This window comes from Nipponia nippon, unplaced genomic scaffold (genome assembly GCF_047370975.1).
Source record: "Nipponia nippon isolate SJK-2023a ecotype South Korea unplaced genomic scaffold, ASM4737097v1 scaffold_7, whole genome shotgun sequence".
Classification (NCBI taxonomy): domain Eukaryota; kingdom Metazoa; phylum Chordata; class Aves; order Pelecaniformes; family Threskiornithidae; genus Nipponia; species Nipponia nippon.
Window position 1 is genome coordinate 10851705 of NW_028262391.1, and position 16261 is coordinate 10867965.

At 42.2% G+C, this 16261-nt stretch overlaps 1 protein-coding gene and 1 long non-coding RNA gene across 2 annotated transcripts in view; one reads left to right on the top strand and one right to left on the bottom strand.

The window, feature by feature from the left end:
- The window catches only part of LOC148050808 (uncharacterized), an 84686-nt gene that overhangs the window by 23859 nt on the left and 44566 nt on the right, over positions 1-16261 (top strand). The gene's annotated exons all lie outside the window — the stretch shown is intronic.
- FETUB (fetuin B) lies at positions 1038-10795 on the bottom strand. Its single transcript, XM_009468485.2, has 7 exons — positions 10574-10795; positions 6080-6190; positions 4598-4685; positions 3917-4083; positions 2924-3037; positions 1927-2016; positions 1038-1446 (listed from the first exon to the last, which is right to left on the bottom strand). The coding sequence occupies exons 1-7, from the start codon at positions 10793-10795 to the stop codon at positions 1039-1041; spliced, it is 1200 nt and encodes a 399-aa protein (XP_009466760.1). The 3' UTR covers position 1038.

Genomic DNA, 16261 nt, shown 5'->3' on the forward strand with positions numbered 1-16261 from the left:
CTCATCACATTATAATTATGAAGTTAACCCATAAAATAATAAAAACCCACTAGCTTTTAATCCTAAACAGCACTGAAGTCCTCTTCCCTGTTTATACATGCTTACACCAGGAGTGACTCTGTGAGGGCCCTGAGAGCATCCCCTCTCCTGCAGGCTTGGCTGCCAGGGCTCAGGGCCAACTCAGCCCCCACAGCCCCTGTCCCCCCTCCCCTCGGTGGCCTTGGGGACAGGCTCCCAGGCAGCGCTACGGAGGGGCCAGGACCGACTTGCCCCCCCCACCCTTCCCGCAGGAGCTGCTTTAAGCTGAGGCTGTAGCATTTTGGCTCTTGCTGCATCGCAGCAGTGCCTGTGCCTGGCCATGGCCCCTGTTGATCCAGACCCAGATTTGGACCTGCAGCCTGTCTTCCTGGCTTGACCAGACCTGCCTCATCACTGGGGACTTGCTTGGAGACCACTGGGCTGTGTCTGACTCTGGGTGCCATAACCAAACCTGATTCTGACCCTCACTTGCTTAACTCGTGTTCCTGGCTTGACCTCAGACCTCGCCCATGAACTTGCGTGGTGATCTGGCCTCTTCCTATGTCCTGACTACCATCCCTGGGTCTGCCCTGCTTGCCTTGCTCGGGGCCCTGCCTTGCCAGCCTGGTTATCATGCTTGGCTCCACCTCACCATCCCTTGGGGAGCAGCCGTCCTGCACTGTGCCCTGACAGACTTTTGCTACTGAGGATACTTTTTTTTTCTGATGCCTTTGGGCTGTCTCAGCCCTGCAAGTTCATTTACCCTCTGCAGTTACCTTTTCTTCATGCTCTTACTGATGGGAGGAATTAGAGAATGAAAAGCCAAATTCTTTTGTTGGGAAACACCCCAGTTAAATTTCTTTTTCTAATCTATTCTTGTGCTTTCTTAAAACTGAGAACTGCAAAGATGAAGACTGTAATAAGCAATTTATTTATTTAAAGACCTTACACAAATTGAAAGACCAGGTTGCCATTGTGGCCGTTATTTTGTTGCAGGTAGTTGAGATGATTGGATGCAGGCTAGGCTTTGGTAGGCTTTTTAGGCAGCAAAGGCTGGAGGATGGCATTTACCTCCTTTGCTTCTCCTGGGCATGAGTCTGATAGAGAAAGTTCTTCAGGAAAACGGAGAATAACTGGTCCAGTGACTGGTTTGGTCAAATCTGGTTTGTCTACTTGAGTCTTTTCTCCAAGATCGGGCATAGATCCTACAGCCTCAGGTGGAACTGGCTTTCCATCTTTATGTTCATTTTGACTTTCTCTTAGGTTTTGGAAAGAGATGTCCTCTGTTGAAGGAGGTAGAATTTTAACGTAGCCCACTGTTTTTTCTAGGTGTGGGGAGAAAGGATCGGTTTCTGAAGGGAAAACTTGTTGATTCTGGCTGGATTTTCCATGTGTCTGATTAGCTGTCCCTTCTTCAGTGGCAGAATCCTAAGTAAAAGGCAATAAGCGTTATCTATGTTGAAGCCATTACAAATCCTTTCAGCTCTGAAGAGGGTCACCCTTCACACTAAGGACCTGCTGCAATTCCAGTCTGCAAAGACCAGCTGCAGACCTGAAGCTCAAAGGACAGACAGATGGAACTTCTTATTCCAGTGGAGATGGGTGCATGAAACTGGGGTAAATACGCAGTTATTGCTCTTTGCATTCCCCTTGTTATTTACAATTTCTTTGTAAAGCATTCTGAACACATTCTGTATGATTGACTCTATTCTATTGCCTTTTTATCCACCTAGCAACAGTCTCTTTTATCAAAAGAGAGATTTCTTCCTGACTTGGCCTTATCACTTTCTTGAAGCCCATATCTTTGTGAATAAAAAAAACTTAAAAATGGCTGGGCTTTCAAGAGTTCAATTCTTGTCTTGTAAAGGAGTATCACTCTTGCAATATTAAGATTAGATTAAGAAATACCTGCAGATTGTAGATTTCACAGGATATTTTGACAAACTGTTGATTTTCCAAGTCACTGTTTATTACAGAGCCTTTGCAGAAACCTATTTTCTGGAAGAAGAAAATGCAAGCATTTTTTCACATTGTAGCACTGATACTTAGCTCCTGTCTTGTAAAATAAGTGATTACGAAAGGCTGAATAGTTGTAGCTTCTACGTGTATTTGTGGGGATAAGCAGCTTGGGCAAACTTTTATTTTGGGATTGGCAAGCTTACAAAAGCAGGCAGCATTTTGAAAAAGGCTTTATGTTTGCAAAGGACGGTTCGGTAACGTGGTAGTAAAAATAAGCTGGCCACGTAAGGCCCAACTACAACAGCACACTTACGTTCTGCTGCAGCAGAATATCCCCGTGCAGGCAAGTTGTGTAATAGAACATAATATCGTTTTTCAGGTAGAAACATTTTCACACCATACTAGTGAAAGAAACCATGAAAAAACGTTGTTGTGTTTTTACTGGGTTTGTAGGTAACATGGCTTGGATCTCATTTAAAATGGGGCTTGAAATGTTATCTTTTGGCAGTGTACCCATTCAGTCTTTCAGTTTCTCTTATAATTTTTTCCTTAGCTCCTAAATGTTTTCCTTAGCTGGCCTGATTGTAGTATGAATATCCTCTTTATGCATTGTTTGTGATTTATTGTCTATGTCTGTTTATTTGGAAGAAATCTTTAAGAATGATTCAGTTTTGTAAGGCGATGGCTACCTTGCCTTCTTCTGGATGGTATTTTTTTGTTTTCTTTGTTCATGGACTTCTAGGTAAGAACTCGGAACCCTTACTGAAATGTTTTCTCTATTCTAAAGCAGTCTGCACAGTTGCAAGACAGTACAGAGCTACAACTCGTAAAAAGGCACCTATGGGCTTTGATTCTTGTCTGCAAAGAACCAAAGGGATAGGCTAAGTATTCACTGAGGAATCATAGTGTTTGAAAAATAGATGTTTATACAAGGAAAAGTACTTACAGCTACTTCTGGTGAAAGTGGCTTGCACTTGGAGATGTCAGCAATCGTGTCATTTTTGGAGCAGGATGTCTCCTGAATTAAAAACTCCACGAAATACGAAGGACCTACGACCCACTGTTAATGAGAGACCAGTGGCAATTAGACCCTGTGCATGTGTCAAAGAATCCTACAGACCTTGAAATAGATGTAAAACTCCTGATAGGTGTCGAAGGAGCAGGTTATGCTTGGGGCATTACTGTTAGTTGTATTACAGGAGAAGTGCTGCTTTATTGCCTGGTTATTTTTTACTTCTTATATATGCACAATCCTGGTAACTCGTGGATTAGCTATAGTTGAAATGAGTTTGGGTTTTGTAATGTTAGCATCCACATAGAACTACATATCCTCTACACCCTCTTCAGTGCCTTGTTGATAATTTCTGGCTGCTTTAATGAACAGGATCACTTTTTCTATTTCTGAAATGCAAGTACCTCAGGGTTGGAAAATGGGAGCAATTAAATACTGTATTGTAGTAATACCTAACAGTTTCCAACAAAGACTGAAATCCACCTTATTGTGGTAAATGAACAGCATTTATCCAGGAGATCATTAGCTCTCTGTTAGTCTAAAATTAGTTTTAAACCATGTTTAAAGTCATTCAGTGAATTACAGGTATGTGTTGGAAGGGATGACTGTGCTTTATTAAATACTTTCTATTAGGGAGTCACTAATTCCTGGTGGTGGTAGAAGAAAGAGCTCACAGTGAAGCTTTCCTAAACATTGGAATGCAATTCTTTGTCTTGAGTTTTGCATAAAGCCCTTTCTGCAATAAATGTAGTCAAAGTCTTGGATCAATGCAGATCCTCACTTCCCAGAATTCTGCATGGAAGTATTCTCTGTACTATACAGATGCAAATTCTAAACAATCTGTAAGACATAACAAATCATATGAATTATAACAGCTGGATCCATACTTCTTGAGAGCTAAAGCAAGTCAGGTGTGCCTTGGCTTACCTGCATTGAAGCTCTTGTGACATTGAGGACAGAGAAATAATGAGTTTGTTCACTCTCTTCATTGAACTTGGCAAGGCTTTGAACAGCAGCCTCCAAATACTCGGGCCCAGTTGGACAGGCATTAACTGGACAGTCAGGGCATATTGTCGAAATATACCTGGGTGGAACTTTTTATTCAAACAAAAAACAATGTCAAGAAAGCATAACCATAAGAGCATGTTGATAGTGTAGGTCACTGTAAATGCATCTCTGCCCCCAACCCTATCCACTTACCCTCCAGTCCCCTAAAGTAACAATATGTGGCTTGATTCACTCAATGATTTTGAATCTTTATGAATTTGCAGACCCATAAAAATGTTGCAGTGGAGGCAGAGACACTGCAAAAAAAGCTCAACCTACTGACAGTGGGCTTGCTGATTTTACTTGCCTTTCACAAACCTATAAAAATGCTTTTTGGACCAGACGGTAAAAGCCCATATAGAGGCTCTGATGGGTTTTCTCACTGCTTTGAGCTGCAGGACCACACTGAACTTATGATCACTGACTTCAGAAAATTAGGGCAGCTGAAAGCTAATGGAGATGTTGTGGTGCCATAATTGCAATTAAAGTTTAAAGTAATGCTATATGGCGAAGAGTGTTTTTCCAGTCCTCTTTTAAAGCGAGCGTGTTAATTAGGCATACCTGGTTGTAAAATGCACTTGTAAGTATTCAGATGAGCAATATTTCTTGCCTGATTAATGTAGATAATTGCTCTGCATTGACCATAAACCTAAAACAGTATAAACATTTAGAAACAATTAATATTGCACCCTTTGCACTGATCATCTAGCACCTAGACAGGGAGTGGTTCATTTTCTCCTTCCAGTCATGAAATTCTTTTCAAGAGTAAAGCTGTGTTAATACTCAAATGGCAACGAAGAACACTTCTAAGTATCTCCTTTAGAAATAAAAGGCCAGATCTTCCCTTGGTGTAATTCCTGAGCTATGTAGGTGCAGTGCTTGTCTGCAGCATGGCCTACACAAGGCCACTCTTCTGGCAGCCAAGAAGTGCCCAGGTGTCACAGCGTGATTTCCTTGGCCATGCCCCCACACCGGGAGCTGGGTCTATGTCTAGAACACAGAGAGCTTAAACCTGGAGATCAGCTCAAGTGTCCAGATCCAGTCACCGGTCCTGCAGCTTCCCGCTTTTCCCTATGTCTGTAGTAAGGAAGGAGAGTGGTAGGAAAGACCCTAAATCAGTTTGGTGGCACAGTAAGATCACCCTTGCACATGAAGAAACTCTGACTTTATGGCAGAAAAAACCGCTGGCCTATTAATATTTATTGCACCTTTATTTTTAAAAGTTGAATGTATATTTTCTGAGTGCCTCTTAAATATTGCCACATGTATGATCAAGGCCTCTAGGACATACGTTTCTTGACTTCCCAGAAGCCATATCAACCATAGTCTTTGCACCCTTTTCCTGCTAAAAGCGCTGTAAGCAGAAGTGAGCAGAATTCTTCTTATTTTTTTCCAGTTTTTCATTTAAAAATGAAAACCAATTGACCTAAGAAGCAGCCCAGGATGATTTAATCATAACTTTTTTCCCCCCACATGTGAAGCTTATTTCTCGTTATTCTTCACTTTATAATTTTTTTCACTTGTTCAGAATTGTTTTGGTCACCTGTAGCAAGAGTCTTAAGTCACTTTCTGTCTTTGTAGCTTATCTTGCTAAGCTTTCTTTTTTTTCTCCTCTTTCCGTACAATTTTTGCAAAGTTGTCAGAATAAAGGTGGAACTAAACTAAATCAAAAATCGCATGTTACATAAAAGTGAGTTTCTTTTATTCCTTTCTTGACAGGTGGTCTTTAAAATAAACTTTTACAGTGTTGCTATAAAAGTAAACCATTTATTCTAAATAGTGTCCTAGCATGCCTATTTAGTTATGTCTGCTTATTAGCTCTGGTCAAAAACTTTCTTTTCATTTTCATTTTTTCAAAAAAATCTTACCAGTCTATAAACTGATTAGAAAGTACAGAGGAAAACTGTGAACCTTAAAAATGAGTTTTGATTTCTTCTAAGCTCTGCTGCCTACTAAAAATGCATGTGAAGGGATTTTGCTGTCATCAGTAGTACCTGAGTAACTCATCATACCTGAGATTAAATATGAAAACAAAATCCTTACAGTTTGATGAGCAGATCTGGCCGCACAGTTCTTCCACAACTTTCTGCTGAGTACATGGCATTCGGTATCTACTACATCCAAGATGAGATAAAAGACAGAACCAGTGATCGCCTGAAAACAAAAACAAAAAAAGGTCATATTCCAGTTTTGTACAGAACAAAGTAGGGACACAGAAAAGGGAGAGATGGCGAAACACAACACACACAGGTGGGACACACAGATATCCTGAAAACTGAACGTTCTGTGAGACACATTCTCAATGGTGGCAGATCAGGTGAGATTCAGGCCCTGTTAGAACAGGCTTGGTCACGCATCTAGCCAGCTTTTAATTAAAGAACAGCCTTTTAGAGTCAGTTTTGTCCTTCTGATTCTGGTACCAAACAAAACACAAGAATAAGGACTAAACATGGTGATGTTTTCATTGTCAACTGCATTTTACGATTAGATTTGAAAGGCAGGTTATTTTGCCTTTGATAACAATGAGAGGATGAAGACCACAAATAATTAAAAAACTGCTAACATGGGACATTCCTAGTAGTCATTAGAAACAGAAGTATCTTATTTCTTAGAGTCTTCTTCAAGTATGGATGCTTTGCACTTGCCATAAAGAGGCGATGACTGTGTTGATGCAGACAAATATTCTCTCAGATATCAAAGTGCTATGAGAGACCTTGCATATCTGCATGGATGTCCCTGACTTGCTTAAAGCTTCAGTCCAGCGCTTGAGTTCTGAGCCTGTGCTTAAGCCCAGAAACCTTTATTCAGTTCACTGCAGCACAGGTGCACAAAGCAGTCAGGGCTCAGCTTTGGGGCAAATGTGTTTCCATGCAAGAGACACACAGGGAAAGACTAGAAGTACAGCTCCATGTATCTAGTGATTATGTTGTACAGTACAGAAAGATGAGATGTTGCATTGTGCAGCTCCTGGTTCTGCTTGCACGGTAAATATGGGTAAGCGCCTTTCCAGGATATTCATCAAGGATACAGCTTAGTAGGATCATCTTTTATTTTCTGTAGTGGAAAGCTGGAAAGAGAGCAGCTGTCATTTATAAAGGACTTAGATGTGAGTGTTAGCTACATGTTTAGACTGAGATTATGCCTTTGCCGAAGAGGGAGAAAAACCAAAACGGAATGAGAGCAGTGTTCCTTCCTTCCTAGTTGATTTCACTGGTTTATGGAGAAAACGCTTTATGGGGCAAGTGTCTTGTAGAAGTCTGGGGCCAGTATGTGTACAATGTTGGCTTTACTTTTGATTTCTGTTTAACCGCAACTAAAGACCAGTCAAGAGGGCATCTAAAGGCTGGAGTACTGCTGGCGTTTTTGTTTTCATACTGCTTGGAAAAACACTAAGAGAGCTCAAGAACAGATATCTGAGGAGACCAAGAGGTACAAACTATTCTGTCATGCAGTATAGAGATCTCTGGAAAGACACTGGGATGGCGATTTTGTGAGCTCTACCATATATACTTGTAAATGTAATACTAAACCCTTTAAATATAAAAGAGCAAAATAAATAGAAAACAAATACAAAGAATGAGTAAATTGTTTTGTCAGCTTTGTCTCTAAGTGATATTCTTACATATGCAATTTATCATGCTTTATACCATTTTTTGTATTTTCATATCCTCTTTTTCCCCCCCTAAGTGTTCTGTGAAGTAATCTGATAAAGCCTTGCACTGACCTCTCAGGGTTTGCCTATGCTAATCCTGAGGTTTAATTATAAGTGTTGTTTTGAAGGTCGTGAAAAGATGAAAAGCTGTTTTGACAGAGTGAAGCTGAGGTGCAGCAGCACTGTGTACAGTGGCATGGCAGTATCCCCGCACCTGGCTGCATAGATCCTTCTGTGGAAGGAACTAAGCATAATTTTCTGTTTACATACAAGGTACCTAAATACCATGATGATGTCTCCTTAATATGGTAGCTAATATAGGATGTCAGTAAACAGAAAGTAAGACTGGTCAAAGAGCAATTGCCATTTGCCGAAAATGTGTTTTTTGAGTAGCGTGGCATTTGGTACAAGCTTGTAACTTCAAATATATCCTCTATGAGAAAAAAAATATCACTAAGACTACCCTGCATGAAGAAGTAATAGCTGAGGAAAATGTGTATCTCTTAGGAGTCCCAAAGTTGGGACTGGTGACTTGAGTTTTCAAGTTGGTTGTTCAGGTATTCTGGAGGCAAAAGCACACAGATCTCTCATTAAAGAAATGTTCTTATCAAATGTGTTTGTTAGATGGATTTACTCAGCTGAATCATGAAGACTGATTGCAAAGCTTGGTGGTCTTGGAAATACTAAATGCAGCCAGGGTGGACTGAATTGTATTTCCTGTTGCCTGTAGCTCTCTTGTATAATATCGGCTCTGATACGCAGATGAGGTTATTATAAAATCTGCTCATCTTTTTGTCTACCTGCTTCTGTATGTATCATCCTCCACTGGGGAAAGGATAATTTGGGGTTTATTCAGAGCTCAGCAGATCTCTGAAGGTTTCATTATCCTTATTTTAATTTTCATTAAAAGGCCGTTATGCAAAGGCCTTTTGATATCTGCTTAGTATTGAATAAAAACTTCTCTCTCTTCTGCATGGCCAAAAAGATTGCTTCTTCAGTGCTGCTGGTGCTAGGGTTGCTGCTGCAATACATGCTGGGGAGCCTGGGAGCCAGAAGAGATGCGGCAGGAGCACAGCATTGCCGTTGCGGCAGGGTGACCTGGCGCAAGGAAAAGAAATTAAATATTTTGGCTTGTTTTGTAATTCTGGTTAAGTGCCTGTCAGTGAAGTTAATCATGAGTATCTTGTGTGAAAGAAAGGTTCTGTCCTACTTGCATATGAGTTAATAGCAGATGGCTCATTAGTTTCAATTAGAGCAAAACTGAACCACAGGTTGCTTAAGGGCAGATATGAATCTGAAGTAACTTTGAAAATATTTTTATTCTGAGTATTGGTTAAAAAAATGTGAGGGAGGACTACTGACTGATAAAAAAAAGATTCATTTTTTTGAGGGCAATAGAAGGTTGCATAAGGTTGTTCCTGTCCATGAACATCCCTGACAGAGCTGACTACTGCTTAGTACTCAGTCCCAGCAGCAGCAAAAATGTGACAAAGGGCTTAAATTGTCTAGTTTTTTATTGCGGTGTCTTGAAATGCCTTATTTACAGGATAAGCATATTGGATGCAAAAAATAAGAATAAAAGTAAATTAAACCTCCAAATGAACAAAGAGCAAAGCATGCCCTAAGGCAGTAAGTTAAGTTTCTAGGGAATTAATTGACAGACCAAGTCACAAAACAAGGACCAAAATTCTCCTGTGCTGAGATATACTTGGTACAGGCGAAGGGAGAAGCAGGGAGATGAATGAAGTGGCTTACAGCATGCCTGCACCCATTATGCTGCACTCTAAGGTGGTCACAGGGGTGCTTTAATTATTGTCAGTAGGAAACAGCCCTAGGATGGGGGGGCGAAGTCCCTAACTCCATGACTGGTGATGTGAATTCTGGGCCAGCTCAGAGGCATCCCATGTGGAAAAAAGTTCTCAAGAGACCTGACCCAGTTGCTTAGTGGGCACATTCTGTCATCTGAGGAAAGCAATATAGAGAACATAGTGCAAAGCACAGCAAAGCGCGCATCTTTAGTGGCGAGATCTCAGATTGCTGGAGGCCGCAACGTGTCTGCAGAAACTACGTCCTTGTGAGAGCAGCAAGAAGTAGTGTCATAGCCTTGCCAGCACAGATCAAACATGTGGCAATGAGCCTGATTTTCTTCAAGGGTTCAGAACTCAGCCTTTCAGGTAAGATTATGGGAAGCATGCAAGCATGGCAGGGAATGTTAGTAGCATGCTTCCACAGTGTCTTATGTGTTGTGGGCCTTGTGCACTCATTTCAGGTTGTTCCTGGCTAGTGCCAGTAGATTCAGCTGTTGTAACACAAAATAGTAATAACTTAAGCACACATAGAGAAATAAGATACTTGAGGACGTGGGAATGATATTCTGTAGGTATTTCCAGTGTAATTTTTGCACTTGGGCTGGTTTCAGATTTCTTCTAGAGAATGAGTCATCATTTAGAGGTCTGTGAAGGAATTCCCTGGTCCCAAGCTGGACGTGTTTACCCCTGTTAGTGCTTACATCTTTTGTGCAAAACACACGATGACTTAATAGCCTTTGCACTCCAACTGCTCAAGGCAGTGGGAGGAAGGTGTAAAATGAAATTAAATCAGAGTAGTGGTGTTTCGTACCAAATTTGAACTGATGCTTGGAGCTATTCCAGGGGCAGGCGGCAGAGAATCATGACTGAGATTTGCTCTCTAATTGCCCACAGCGGTGATGAAACTGTTACTAGTCATCTGTGCGTAAAGTTGACATGGCCTCTGGAGTCCTGTGAATGTAACTTTACATTTGCCTTTTGAAATATTTCTTAGTTCAAATAGATATTGCTAAGGAACAGTGATAGACACAGGGCTCTTCACAGGAGAAACAGATACAGAACAAGCAGGTAACTTACCTGAGGTTGTTCTCGGACGCTGAAAATTCGGTAGAGACTGAGTATGTAGCCTTCTTTTCGGTCAGCGTTGATCTGGCGAAGAGCCAGATCTGCAGCCTCCTCTACTGCTGTGTCATTGCAGGTGGGGGAAAGCAATGCAGTTGGTGCTGCTCTGGCAGGAGGAGAGGCAGCCCAGGAGCAAAGTGCCTGGATGCCAAAGAGCAGTGAAAGAAGTGAAACCATTCTGCTTAGAAAACCAGTGCAGCAGATCAGAATGGTAAGTCAGTATGGAGGGGCTGACTGTGTGAAATAGCAGACTTTTGTAACGAAGCTATGTCTCTTCATAAACTTGTGTCCCCTTTTTATTACATACTGCCCATCACCTTTAAACCTACAGCTGCAACAGCAAACACTAAGTCAATGATTACAAGGTTTCACGAGAGTGATGTCGCTCCCTCTGAAACCAGACAGCACTTTCTACTTCTGGCTTCACATCTCCCATTCAGACTTCACTGGGCAGATCATATAACTTTGACCTCATCGCAAGGGACAAGAAATATACACACAAAGCTGCTTTTGTAAGAAACCAGAATTGTCTGAATAAACCTACCTGCAGGACAGTTCTGGATCCACCTCTGCTCTGTCAGTGATCCAGTTCTGCTCCCCAGTAAGACAATGACAAAGGTCTCAGTAATTTGAATGGGAACTGGATAAGGGCCCCAAGGATGACTGATTTTACACTTTGTTAAATGTTAGCTGTAAACAAATATACTGACTCTCTGTTATATTTGATCAGTTTGGTTGGGATAGAAAGCTTTGGTTTGGATTCATTCTTTGAGCATTTCTACTCAGTTGGATACCTACAGATGAATGTTAGCCCTGAGCCCGAGCCACACTAGCAAAATGCAGTTCACGTCCAGACAAAAAGCCTGTGGATAAATGGCCTGCTCAAGCTGTTAAATACTCTTAGATGACATGATAACAAGGCAATGTAAAGAATTAAGGGTTTCATTGTGGTGTCTGCTTTTAAGCAGGAATTTCCATTGTGTTTATTTGGGACTTAACATTCACTGTAATTGAATATAGTAGCATAGATGTGGTAAGTTTTGTTCTCACCCCAAAGACTTCACTTCTGTTGGTGGGATTGTGTGAAATGAGCTGTTGTAAAGGGTTGGAAGAAATAGACAATAAATGAACCAGGGCTATCAAAACGGTCCTAGGCTGTTGAAGACTCCATTTCAGGATTTGTTCCCTCTCAATGCCTTGACTCCAACCCACTTGTCTTTTGTTGCCTAAAACTCTCAGTTTATTGACACCTACCTGGTATTTGACCCTTCACTCTGATTTCCCTGAGCCCTGAACATTTCCTATGTCATTCCATTTTCCCCCAACTTCTGACTTTGGTCTTGCTGCCGCATTGTGCAAAGTACTCTGTGAACTTGCCATCATTACATGCTGCTTCTGATGCCAAAGAGCAAGTCTTGTTTCCTTGTATCTCCTCCCGTCTTAACTGTTTGGCTGCACCTGGTTTCAGCCCCTGCCTGGCAAAGTCTAGCTTTACATTCCTGTGGGTTTAGAGGCAGGTACAGTTGCATATGAACTCCACTGCTAATTGTAACATGCTGCTGCATTTTTATTGCCTGAGAACCAAGCTTAGTGATGAAATAAGAACCATCTGAAATTATATGTGGGGAGGGGAGGGGAAGGGAGAGGAAGGTGGCCCGTAAGAAAGTTATGGACCTGGGGCTGATTACGCTTGTCTCTGTGCCAAAGGTCTGAAGGACAGAATCTAGCAGAAAGAACTTTTTAAAGAAGAGAGAGTGTGTAACGTAAGCTGGAGGGTGAACTGCCTTCGTTTGACTTCTTGTAGCTGGTGTCTTCCTCCTATGCCACCTCTTGCTCTTTTTTTGCCTGTAAATTATTCTTTTTGTACTTTGAATCAAGGAAAATGTACATCCAGTTGTTTCTTTGCCAGTTCACATCACCTTGCATAGCTGTCCCAGATTTAGTCCAGACTTCTCTGTGAACTGCAGCTATTTATCTCATAACTGCCTCTTGGCTGGATGATTTAGGACCTTAGTTTTCTATCTTGTTCAGTGTTATTGTCTCCCTTATATTGTATGGCCAGAATTGGCTCAAGGAAAAGAGTCCCACCTGCTTAATCTTTAGCTCCTTGGCTTCTCTAACCACTGCCACAGCCTACCCCAGTTTAAATTGTAGGAAGCCACAGGAGAATCATAAGGAAATTGGTCCAGCAATGTCATTATTTTAATTATTTTAATTATTTTAGCACTACTCAGTGCTCTGCTTTCATTCCCTTTCAGCAACAATAAATAACACAATCCTGATGTGACTGGAGACTGTGACTCTGGGGGGGAGCCATTCACTGACCCAGCTGCTCCCCCCGTAGTATCACAGAGCACACGCTAAGCTCTGCAGGTTTATTCGTACCTTTGGCTTGTGCCCTCTGCTGAATTTGGAGGTTGATTTGCCAGCTAAGAGACTGCACTGTGGTCACTATCGATTCTCAAGTGATTTGCTGAGTACAGATGAAAAAGGGTCATGGAAAATTCTGCCTGGAGAAACTTCAGTTTGCAATGACAGCAGTGTGCCTTGGGGCTAACCTGTCAGGAACTCCAGGCTGGAGACAGAGGGGAATAGCTGTACAAAGAGCTGTTACCTTGAAGATCTGGAGAAGTGACAACCACCAGTACTTGGGGAGGATCTTGGTGAAAGTCATTGGTTTTCTGCTAAGGGGCAACTCTGCAGTATTCCACCTTGAGGGATACCAGAAGCTGGGTAACCATTTCCCTGGCCTTCATTTTCTGTCATGGGGGTCTCTGATCACAGCTATCTGCTGGATGACACTACCTTTAGGTTTGAGGGTTGCGCCTGTGTGAGCGAGGAAGGAAAAGTGCAGGTGAAGGATGTAGTTGTGTCTATTTAATGCTACTGTAAAGTTTGGGGGTTTTTTTAAGTTTTATATATTGTCACTTTTTTTACTGATGGTATGAAGAATCTCAGCTCTTTAGCCCAGCAGTGCTCAAAGCACGTTCCTCTGGGAGACAGCAGAACCTGTCTGGGGGAATGTCCATAGAGAGCTGGGTGGGATTATACACGCAGCCAGGATGACCTGCAACAGCACTGGGGCTGAAACTCCTCTTAGAAGACTTTGGTTGGTGGCAGAGGTGGAAAACTCGGACAGCAGGACAGAAGGGGCACATGGCTGCTAGACTGAGCCATCTCATGTATCGCCAGTTGCTTTGCAAACTTGGGGTGAGGGGTAATGTACGGACTGTATCCTGGAGGGAAGGGGTACAAGGGATGAATGTTGAGAAACACTGCTGTAGCCATAGCACAAGAACAGCAGAAGCAGCAATGCAGACTCTCTCACATTGTTCCTTGTGCCTGGGAATGCTTCCCCTGCGGCTAAAGGATAATAACTCATTTTCTTTATCCATACAGTACATGGCATTTCTATGGAGATGGGTGCCAGTTAGTACTGGCTGTGTCGGTGCCTCTTATAATGGGGAATTGTTATATCCCTGACTCTGTTCTTTGTACTCTTCCTCCCACTGGAAAGGAAAAAATTTCTCTGTTGAAGTAGCTGACCTCAAAACATGGGCACAGCTGGGAAATCTGAGCATGTCCAGCCAAAGCAGCACATGAAGTATATGTGCTTTAGCAAAACAGGGTTTGAAAAAGCTGAAAAGCATTGTCAGCCAGTGATACAGACCTGACAAAACTATTCATGCTGCATTTCAGGGAAGGAGGCATTTGGATTTTATGTACTACCATTTTGTAGTGCTCATTGCCCAGAGAATCTATTACTAAGGTCCAGGTGTGTGAATAGGAGGCCATACTGGGGGAAGACAAAGTGACTGCTTCAAAGCAGTCATGGAAAATATATCCTGAAGAGGGCCAAATGTGTCCTTAAGAGAGTAAGAGTTAAGGAGAAAGAAGATGAGGTGCAGCTACTAACTGGAATCACAAGAGAGCACAAAGCAATTCTGCTTTTTTTTTTTTTTCTTCCTGTTTTAGGAAACAACGGAGTAGTTAGGCCAGGTGTAGGAGAACATCTGTGAGGTGTGGAGGCTGCAGATGTTCTGCTACATATCCTTGCTTTGAGTGGTTGGAAAAGGCAACAAGAAACGGCAGCATTTCTGGAGTTCAGAGATCCCCGTGGGCAGGGATCCCTTTTATACGCATACTGTTTCTGCCATCAGAGAATTTTCTAAGCCTGGAAAACGCTGTCTCTTCTATAACTTAGAGCCCACTTCATTATAGACAAGACAATTTGTATGGTTTGGTTAAGGCGATTCCAAGCTTTAAAAATACAAAAGCTAGGAAAACTAATTGCTCCAGGTGACTTAAAAACTCAGGCTCATGTTTCTGATGTTATAGTAATGCAGATCGTAATAGTAGCCATTTCATTACATCCTGTACTGTGTCACCTGCAGTGGGATGGGAGGACCACCCACCTTACCACTTCAAGACATTTACACAGCTTGATACTAGCACTTTTTAAATGAATGGCTGCATACAGAACATACTGGAGTCCCTGCCTTACAGAGAAGCAAAAACTCACTGAGCAATTGCCTGGCAGTAGCTCGTGCAATTGCGGGCGACACGCAGGAACTCGGCATAGTCTTGAAACGTGCGAGCTGCTGCCTTCACAGGGAGAGCTCGTCAGCTGTATGTTGCCATCATGTTATACTATGGCTTATAGAGTCTGGGCTGATTTCCCTTTTTCTTTCCCCTCCACGCACCCCGTTGAAACACTGGTGCAAGTGCTGCCGGCTTTTCCTTTCCCCACTGACACGGCAGAGTAGAACCCTTCTGTACAGCAACCTGTTGCGCTGTCACCAAGAACAAATGTTATTTGTGTTGCTTACTGAATACTGGAAGGTTGTAACTAAGAGAACAGGATAGGTTATTTGAAACAGTTCAGAAATGACATGTGTTCTGCAGCTTTTTCTGCCTGCATGATAATTATCTTGTAGCGAGTGCTGTTCCTGGTTAAAGATTCATGACTGTCTTTGAGACTGCTCCCCCGGGCCTGCAAAATTCCAGTCTGCCTGGCAGTAAAGATCCTTCTGGCCCCCATCCCTTATTACTTCTCTACTTAGAATAGATTTTGCTTCTAACGCGTCAGAAATTCAGGGAAGATTTGACTGTTAGGACAACGGTAAATTGCCGTCACTGTCTAGGTCCTATTGTGAGAGATACGTGTATGTAGTATATTTTTATTCCCTTGAATCGGTATTCCCTCATATGCACGCAGGCCATACAGTACCCTGTGATCATATTGCACCTGTGTATCTGCTGGAAGACAGAATACACGTGTCTGGCTGGAAGGATTGATGCTCTCAGCCTGCCCGGCGATGAATGCGTCCTGATTCTTTGTTCTTTTCATAGGCATGGATGCTCTTATGCCATGTCCAAAAGTATTGAGGTACTTCTGGTGGATATTAAAAGTAGGTACATGCTAGGAAACACTACAGGCAGAAGGGAAAAATACGTTTTTCTCCTGCCACTTCTTTAGTGTTGTTGGTGTGTGATCAAAAGAAAGGACTGGCCTGATTTTCCAGTGCTCAGCACCCACACATCCCATTGAAGCTGATGAGAAGTGCAGGAGCTTACTGTTTTTGAAATCAAGCCCAGAATATGAGTCATCGTGCTGTGAAGGAGATACTTGACAACTAAATG

Bases quoted from the DNA above. Each gene is read 5' to 3' on its own strand.
- FETUB (XM_009468485.2), bottom strand. From the start codon at position 10,795: ATGGTTTCACTTCTTTCACTGCTCTTTGGCATCCAGGCACTTTGCTCC. The intron at 4,686-6,079 runs GTAAGGATTTTG...ATACTGTTTTAG, and splicing joins CCAGATCTGCTCATCAAACT to GTTTATGGTCAATGCAGAGC. The intron at 4,084-4,597 runs GTATGCCTAATT...TTGAATAAAAAG, and splicing joins CAAGTGCATTTTACAACCAG to TTCCACCCAGGTATATTTCG.